The 9,626-nt window shown below is 42.3% G+C and overlaps 1 protein-coding gene across 8 annotated transcripts in view; it reads left to right on the forward strand.

The window, feature by feature from the left end:
- Positions 1–8,761, forward strand: part of DOCK10 (dedicator of cytokinesis 10) — a 305,484-nt gene extending 296,723 nt beyond the window's left edge. For all 8 annotated transcript variants that reach the window (XM_064286624.1, XM_064286627.1, XM_064286625.1 and 5 more), the window contains 4 exons: positions 1,173–1,363; positions 4,202–4,302; positions 4,478–4,616; positions 8,009–8,761. In XM_064286624.1, the coding sequence (XP_064142694.1) occupies positions 1,173–1,363; positions 4,202–4,302; positions 4,478–4,616; positions 8,009–8,152 (575 nt within the window). In that variant the 3' untranslated portion in view covers positions 8,153–8,761. The remainder of the gene's footprint in view (positions 1–1,172; positions 1,364–4,201; positions 4,303–4,477; positions 4,617–8,008) is intronic.
- Positions 8,762–9,626: the final 865 nt, after the last annotated feature.

Consider the following 9,626-nt stretch of genomic DNA (forward strand, 5'->3'; position numbering starts at 1 on the left):
TTAAACAAAACTATTGTAAAATATACTAAAACCAAAAACAAACCCGCTGCCATCAAGTCAAATCCGACTCATACTGACCCTATAGGACAAAGTAGAACTGCCCCATAGGGTTTCCAAGGCTGTTGTGTTTACAGAGGGAGTACTGGTGGTGCAGTGATTAAAGCGCTTGGCTGCAAACCAAAAGGTCAGTAGTTCAAACCCCCAGCCTCTCCATGGGAGAAAGATGCCCCAAAACAAACAAACAAACCAACTGCCATCAAGTCATACAGATTTACAGCCTTGGAAACCCAATGGGGCCGCTCTACTCTGTCTTACAGGGTCACTATGAGTCTGAATCGACTCAATGGGAATGGGTTTTTTTTTTTTTTTTGCGGGGGGGTAACCTTTACAAAAGCAGACTGCCACATCTTTCTCCCAGGATCGGCTGGTAGATTTGAACCACCAACCTTTCAGTTAGCAGCTGAGCGCTTTAACCACTGCCCCACCAGTGGTGCCATATCTTGTTGCTGTTAGGTGCCACCAAATCGGTTCCAACTCATTGCAACCTTGTATGCAACAGAATGAAACACCGCTGGGTTCTGCCGTATCCTCACAATCATTGCTGTGTTTGGGCCCATTGTGGCAGTCACTGTGTCAGCCCATATTGTTGGGGGTCTTCCTCTTTTTTGCTGACCCTCTGCCAAGCATTATATCCTTCTCTAGGGGCCGGTCCTTCCTGATAACATGTCCAGAAAACGTGAGGCAAAGTCTTGCCATCCTTGCTTCTAAGGAGCATCCTGGCTGTACTTCTTCCAAGACATGTAATGCAGTATATAGTCAACCATTCCTTTCTGTGGTTCAGGGCAGCTTTTATTTGAATGACATGTTGGTGTAAAAGCTAGAATCTTTTTAGCCTTGAGAGACTCTAAAGGTCTTAGCCCAGCCCTGACAACAAGTACATGTCAACTTGCTAAGGGGAAAGAGCATGTCCGGCTAAAGTAGCTGGGGCAAAAGCTAGGAGGTGTGAGAGAGTGTGGCACGTAGGAGAAAAAATAACTCACGAACACAGATAACACTCGGGATGGAATGGGCTACATGCAATGGAAAGTCACAAGATCCTCTGAGAGTTGGGGAAATCCTTGACTCTTCAGTAATGCTCAACAGCTGAATTCCCTTGTGTTGCTTTCGTGCAGCGAGTCACTTGTTCCCCTACGTGAAAAAGAGGATACAAGTCATCAGCCAGTCAAGCACAGAACTGAATCCTATTGAAGTGGCCATTGATGAAATGTCCAAGAAAGTCTCCGAGCTCAATCAGCTTTGCACCATGGAAGAAGTGGACATGATCAGACTGCAGCTCAAACTCCAAGGGAGTGTCAGCGTGAAGGTGAGCCTGGCCCACACCTGAGATGCACGTGGCTAATTGAGACTTGGTAGAAAACACTCTTGGATTTTTTTTTTTTTCCTCTTAAACAAAGGCTATAAGAAACATTCTTCTGCTTGCGATACCACCAACACTTTTATCTGGATCTTTAAAAAATCTGTTGTAAATGCATGTTGATGGTATCAAACACCTTTCTACATTTGCCTTTCTTAAGTTTGTTGTTGCTGTTAGCCATCACTGAGTCAGCCCCTGACTCATGGCAACCCCATGTGTTACAGAATAGAACTGCTCCAAAGAGTTTTCTTGGCTGTAATCTTTTGTGGAAGCACATTGCCAGGCCTTTCTTCTGCAGAGCCATGGGGTGGGTTTAAACCACCAGCCTTTCAGTTAGGAGCTGATTGCAAACTGCTCGTGCCACCCAGGATCTAACATAAAATTTCTTTTTCCTCAATCTTCCTACCCCATCTTCTCTGGAAAAACTCTGTTCTGTATTCCAATGAGTGAATTAATTGAAAGAAGAAACATATCATACTCGTGCGTATCTGTCATTAAGAGCCTTATAAAGCTGTTTATAAATACAGCATCAGGACGGCACCTGACCTCCTCTAACTTCACAAGGGGGCAGGAGAATCAATATCAGCAGTCCAAGGCCAATCCCTATGAGACAGAAGTCAGGCACGTCTCCTCTCTCCTTCCCCTTGTGAAGTTAGAGGTGGTCAGATGCTACCCTCATGCCATTTTTAACACAGTTCAAAAACAAATCCTGAAAATATTTACTAGTTCATAAAATGGACATGAGTGTTTATTTGTCAGGTCCTGCCAGGAACCAGATGTCAACTTCCAGGAGGGACTGAGAGTAAACAATTTGCAAAAGTATGAGCAGCATTTAGGAAAGCCAACAAGGGCTGGTGCAGGGATTAGCACAACACTGCAGAGCTGTTACCACCCCTAGACCTGAAGCTGCGAGAAGAGGGGAGGGTTAATGGAAGCTACCTGATGACAGACAGGTGTGGCTTTTGCTGAATGGCTATAAGGAGGAGGTTCTGGGGCTGAATACCTTGACCAAGTCCTGGACTAGGATGAGGCCCCCAAAACTCAATAATCAAGATAAATAATAGTTTGATACATCATTTTAAAAAATCAAACATTAACACACACACACACACACAAAATCGTGATGAACAAAATATTAATATTTTAAATAAAGACAGGATCACTCACATGGCCCTGCCAAGCTGTACGGGCACCTGAGGCAAAAGGAAAAATCAGTAATGCTGATCCTGATACCAACCTCCCTCTCCTCTTCCCCACCCACCTCTTGTTTGCAACCCCCATTGGCTGATCTCAGCAAAAAGCCAGCAGGCCTGGGAGCCATTCTTATAGTCTATAAAGGACAGCCTCCATGAGCACAGACCTGAGTGGAGGAGAGTGCAGAAGGTGATCTGGTGGAGCCAAGGAACACATCCAGTACCATTGCTACATTCCACAGCACTGGCAGTCCCTGTGGTCACGGGCATCTGAAGACTGCTCAAACAGTCTTAGCTTCTTTCTTCTTTTTCCTTATATATCCCAAGTCCCGAAGCCAAATTAAAAGGTTTTACACAGTGAGTGATATAGACGACTCCATGAGTGTGAGTCTACTTATTGTGTGAGCATAAAATAGACCCTGGCATTGCACATTCATTTGGCCAGTCTTATAAGTGCGTCCTTGGGCATAAATTCCTTTAAAGGAGATTGCCAAGTAGAATAGTGTAGAACAGTCATCCCCAGGGCGGTACATATACCACTACCACTGTCAAATGCCTTTTATTGGTACTTACCTGTTTATTTTAATGTTATTAGAAAAAAAAACAGCACATCAAACATTTGATTTCACAGATATTAATTTAAATAAACGTATTTAAGTAAGTAAAAGTGAGTCTTTTTTCAAAGATACTATGCAAGTAACAGCTTAGTCAGTATGCAGATATGGCAAAGATGTGAAGTAGGGAAGTGACTGAAGTTTGGGAAGGATGGCAGTGAAGTTTACAGCTCAGATACACCTGTAGTGGAGTCCCTGGGTGGTTCAAAGGGTTACTGAGCTCAGCTGCTAACCGAAAGGTTGGAGGTTCGAGCCTACCCAGGGCCACCTCGGAAGAAAGGTCTGGTGATTTACTTCTGAGCCATTGAAAACCTTATGAATCACAGTTCTGCTCTGACTGACACACATGTGGTCGCTATGCACTCAGAGTCTACTTGACAGCAACTGGTATTTAACCCCCTAATACATTATTGGAAACCCTGGTAGCATAGGGGTTAAAAGCTACATCTGCTAACCAAAATGTCACCAGTTCGAATCCACCATGTGCTCCTTGGAAACTCTGTGGGGCAGTTCTAGTCTGTCCTACAGGGTTGCTATGAGTCGGAATCGACTCGACAGCAGGGGGTTTGGTTTTTTGGGTTTTAGTACCTTATTGAAGGAGCCCTGGTGCTGTAGTAGTTAAGCACTCTGCTAACTGAAAGGTCGGTGGCTCGAACCCACCAGCTGTTCCACAGGACAAAGATATGGTAGTCTGCTTCCATAAAGATTATGGCCTTGGAAACACTATAGGACAGTTCTACTCTGTTCTATAGGGTCACTAGGAGCCAAAATCAACTGGATGGCAATGAGTTTAGTAGCTTATTAAGTAACAAGATGACAGCAGGCAAGACAGGCACACAAATCAATAGGCCTCAAGGTAGTGTGAGGGAAGCAATGCCACACGATTGGTGCAAACAGTTGCTACTCCTGGCTGTGAAGGCCAGAGAAGGTTCCATGGAGGAGATGGGTTCATCCTCAGCCTATACTCTTCTCCGCAACAGGTTAACGCTGGACCAATGGCCTACGCACGAGCTTTTCTTGAAGAAACCAATGCAAAGAAATACCCTGACAACCAAGTAAAGCTTTTGAAGGAAATCTTCAGGTAAGCTTTTCTTTGTTGGAATATTTTTTTTTGAGCTTCTTCAGACAGGGAGCCATGAATTCCCTGGGAAGCTGCCCAGCCAACCCACTTCTTGGGAGCAGAGTATATTGGCAACCCAACTTCGAGTTGCCTCTTCTATGGCTGGTTTTTAATTTACTTATCGCTGTCACAAAAGGCAATTTGCAGATGCGTGTGGGCAGGCCCTTGATGTGAATGAGCGCCTCATCAAGGAGGACCAGCTGGAGTACCAGGAAGAATTGAGGTCCCACTATAAGGACATGCTCAGCGAACTTTCTTCGGTCATGAATGAGCAGGTAAGGCCCTCCTTGGTGTGGCCAGAGCAGTTAGTGAATGGACAGGGTCCATTTCATCCCTAGTGTAAGAAGGATGAGAAAGAGTCTCTTACATTCTTGCTGCTGCTGAAATCACTGTACCTTAAGTGAAGAACATGTTACTGAATTGTTCTGTGCCTCATGCACAACGCTCCTTGCCTCAAAACACAGATCAGAAGGTAGGAGGGACTGTATAAAAAGACGATGGAACCCAATGCTTACTGAAGTTTTCAGAGGTGTATATTCGAATCACATGCACTTTAGTTTCTAGAACAGATGTGTCTTCATAGACACTAGGAACACTGGGAGGCATTCCCACTAGGATGTGCTACCACTCCTGTCATTATTGTTTGAAGACCTCACAAACCCTCTCCTACCTCCACCTCTTAGTTTTGTTGTGGAATGGACTTCCTTCCACAGTGAGTTCCACGTCTTGGCACTAGGGGTCTCTGCATACTCAGAAACAATACCAAGATGGGGTCATGGCAATTCACCATCAAGCCTCTAACAAGATTGGGCCTCCTGAAGGTGTAAGGAGTTGGGATAACTCCACACCCCACAAGCAAATCAGCCATGATTTCTGGCATGTATCCAGCATTTTCTGTAGGGCTGTGAACAAAACACGGGTATTCAGTTGTCACAGTACTTTTGGGAGTGCTGAGAGTCAAGTGGTCAAAAGTCAAGTGCTGTTTCTTTGACCTACTTTCCAGCATCCATCAATCCTCACACTTTACCTGAACATCTCATCACCTATGGTCCCTTCCAGGAGTTAGATGTGTTTCATACAGAATAATGGAGGTGGAGAACTCGAACCAATCTCCTAATTATGCCTCGTGCGTTGTAGTCCCTTATGAAATATTAGTTCCCCTTCCTTTCCTTAGTGGCTAGCACTTCTAACACTCATTCACAAAACATGAAATGTGTTGTACAGACCCTTTATTCTAATTGCATTTCCCCAAATACTTTTCTGTTTTTTTTTTTCCTCCATTTCCTCCACCCCCATTTTTAAGTCTCTATATAGTATAGAGGAAACCCTGGTGGCCTAGTGGTTAACGGCTAAAGCTGCTTACCAAAAAGTCAGCAGTTCGAAACCACCAGGTGCTCCTTGGAAAAATATGGGGCAGTTCTACTCTGACCTATAGGGTCGCTATGAGTCAGAATCGACACTACAGCAATGGGTTTATAGTAGATAGAAAAAGAAAAGGTTTATTGACTTGTATCTGAGAGAATGATTCTTCCCAGATGAGATTCCTAGTGGAGATAGGTTTGGGCTTTTTAACGAGTGATGGGAATAAAATACTCAGGAGAGATGCCTTGATACCATGGGGGAAATCACAAACCTGACAGTGAAACAAAAAGAACAAACGGTGATTCTGAACGTTGGGAAAGATGGCGAAGTAATGCTCGTGTTCAGCTGTGAATTGCATCTGATCTTGAAAATGTTTTTCTCTTTTTTTCCTGGCAGCTCTGTCGTGGTCCATGTTTGTACAGCTTCTGTTCCTCTGTGTCTAGTATTTCCCTCAGTACTGTAAGCAAGAGTGGTATGTTTTTCTTCCCTTACATCTACACTGTCCTCTGTGGCCTTGTGTTTTCTCTCTCTCTTCCTAGCTATTCATCCTTCCCAGAGATCTCCATAGTGGTTAGTGTTCTCTAAACTTTTATTTAATTAGAACGACTTTCCATTTCACAGTAGGCCAATTCAAAAAGAACCTACTGATTAAAACTAAAGTTAACATCTTAGCTTTTAATAACAAAGTGCATGTTCCACTGACTTCTAAAATGTATCTGAACTCATTTGTACTGAAAGCAAAGATACACTACACCCCAAAGTGCTAAAATAAGAACACAAAGAAAAAGACCAGGTGATTAAGGGTAGAGAAAAATCATTTGGCTAAGAAAGGTAAAATTTTATATATATATAAATGGAAACCCTGGTGGCGTAGTTAAGTGCTGCAGTTGCTAACCAAAAGGTCAGCAGTTTGAATCCACCAGGCACTCCTTGGAAACTCAATGGGGCAGTTCTACTCTGCCCTATAGAGCCGTTATGAGTCGGAATCGACTCTATTTACAGTGGTTTTATTTTTATGGATATATATATATAAATACATTTTAAAAAACATACGTTGTTGTAGTCGTTAGGTATCCTTGAGTCAGTTTTGACTAATAGCCGCCCCATGTAACAGAGCAGAACTGCCCCATGAGGTTTTCTCGGCTGTTATCTTTATGGGAGCAAATCTCCAGGTCTTTCTCCTGTGGAGCCGCAAGATGTATTTTAACCACCAGCCTTTCCGTTAGCAGCCGAGCGCTTAACCACTGCACCACCAGGGCTCCTTTGAAAAAATGTATAAGTAGGAAGAGACTTGCTCTACTATGGTGCTGAGCAGTCGAGATGCAAATGCGTACTGCTCTTAGTGTTTCAGATTCCCTTTGGACACATAATTAGCCAGGTTATTTATGCAGAGTCTCGTGACATTGATCCTAAGAGGAATTTTTTTGGTACTGTAGAATACTTGGATGCTGGGTGCACTCCTAAGGACAAGAACAATTCAGTTTTAGAAGAGGGGCGAACTAAAGCTCGTGGCACAGGGTGGTAATGTGCAAAGTTAGTGGAAAAATCTTCCTAACTAGCAACTGAAAATATTTATAAAATTTCTTCTCTACAATATACATTTTCAGGTACCTGGAATTTTTGCTGTTGCTTTTGTTATTGTGTTTGGATGTCGTTATGCAAACAGATCTGATAGGAAAGTATTTAGTTAGGCATGGTAATATTTTCAAAAGTAAAAGTAGGTCAAGATTTTTTTTTCCTTATATTTCCAGATTTTTTTCTTTTTCTTAATTAGATTTCATTTAATTCACCTTTTTGGTAGATTTGACAACATAATGTATAAACTTTTAGAACAGTAAAATTACTTTGAATTGCTCAGATACATTTATAAGGCTCACTCAAACACTGACAATTTTGTATCTGATAGCTAAAGAGTATCGTGAAACTACTTCAGCCTTGCCAAAATGACTTGCACGTGGGCTTGGGAAAAAAAGGTCTGCAGAACCCACTTTGAGAGAGCAATTTTTAAATGCGCACATTCCCATGGGGAATAAAGGAGCCCTGGTTTTTTTTTTGGTGGCTCAGGGGTGAAAAGCTACAGCTGCTAACCAAAAGGTCCCAAGTTTGAATTCACCAGCCACTGCCTGGAAACTGTATGGGGCAGTTCTACTCTGTCCTATAAGGTCGCTATGAGTTGGAATCGGCTCGATGGCAATGGTTTTTTTTTTTTTGTTTGTTTGTTTTTAGTGTAGGTGTTAATTTTGAGTTTGGGAATATCAATACTAACTTCTCTATTTTGTTCCGTTTCATCTTGTCCTGGGTGAAGATTACATACAGGGACGACCCATCAAAGCGCGCAGTGGAGCGAACCTGCACTCGGGCAATTAGCAAGGCAACCCCGACCCTGCCTGCCGTCTCTGTCTCACCTAGTGCTGAGGTTTTGAGTCTGCAGCATTTGACACACTTCTAAGAGAACTGTCTGAATTTGCAGTTAATCTCGGGGAAGAGAAAGATAGATTTAATTTATTTGAAGTTTTTATGGTGTTAATATATATATATATTTTTTACCTCGCTAGCTTGAGAATTTTGCCAGCCTCCAGATTTGCACATTCCTTGTGATGTTTTTCTTTGAGTGGCATTGAGCAAGCCAAGCTGAATATTTGTCATGAAATTCCAATGAATGTGTAGCTCAAAAGCAAACCCTAAGTTTGCTGTCACTTATTACATGTTCGATACCTAGTCCTAGTACACATATTTTAAAGGTTAAAGTGAATGTTTTTGTACCATTTAAGCATATTTCAAATGTAAATAAAAGATTGTAAAATATATGATTTTTACCAAATTGAAAAGAATCTTTTTAGTTAAGACTTATGACAGTACTAAAATTATATGATTAACATTTCAGATACCGTGATATTAAAATATTTGTGTCTGTGTACAAAAGTGTTGATAAATTCTGATCTTTAAAGTTTGTGGAGTTCCTTTATTTGTAATATATGTCTCTTAAAAGCAACAGAGCTTGGAAGTATGGAAGTATTTTGTTGTTGTTAATAGAAATAAAAAATACAGTTACTTTGCATTTGTTTTCTCATGAAGGGTGGGTGAGTTGCTGCTAACAGTGGTTCATTGGACATCTACTGAGTGTAATTCTATATCCAATACTTATGATGCTTTATGAAGAAGTCAGGCAAAGGACTCAAAAATCAGCTGGGAATTTCTGCAAAGATCAACTAGACAGGCCAGTAGTTTCCAAATCTAGGAGAATATTAGAATGATTTGGGCAGATACAATAAGTTCAGATCTTGGGAGTTTTGGGTAATTACTAGGGCTCTTCACAGATATTCCAGTTCTACACTCTATGAACTCTGTTGGGATTGCACTTTCCTGTGTCCTTTGAAGTTGGGCATGACTGTGGCGTGATTCCCAGCCAATGCACCTCAGGCACAGCCATCCCAATGCAGACTTACGTGTTGTTATGATGCCAAATTGTTGCAGCAGAGCTTCCATACTAAGACAGACTAGAAAGAAAGACCTGGTGATCTACTTCCAAAATCAGCCAGGGAAAACCCTGTGGATCCCAATGGTCTGATCCTCAAGTGATCGTGGGGATGGCACAGGACAGGGCAGCATTTTGTTCTCCTGTAAATGGGGTCTCTGTGAGTCAGAGGCCTCCTTAATGGCGGTTGACAAGAAATGAACATGACGTCCTTTAGCCTGTGAAATGTACACATAAGTGACATGTGTCACTTTCAGGAAATGGCTTTAAAATCAAAACGTGGTTCAGCCCGATCTCTTCCCCTAATGCAGTTATCTTAGAAGCACATGGAGACACAGCCTCTATCCCTCCGAATTCCTGAATGACCGCAAAGAGCAAAGACTCCCGACCTCCACCACCATCACCAAACTTTGTTGCACATATAGCCTGAGTGAAAAATAAGTTTAAG

The sequence above is a fragment of the Loxodonta africana genome, chromosome 6 (genome assembly GCF_030014295.1).
Source record: "Loxodonta africana isolate mLoxAfr1 chromosome 6, mLoxAfr1.hap2, whole genome shotgun sequence".
Classification (NCBI taxonomy): Eukaryota; Metazoa; Chordata; class Mammalia; order Proboscidea; family Elephantidae; genus Loxodonta; species Loxodonta africana.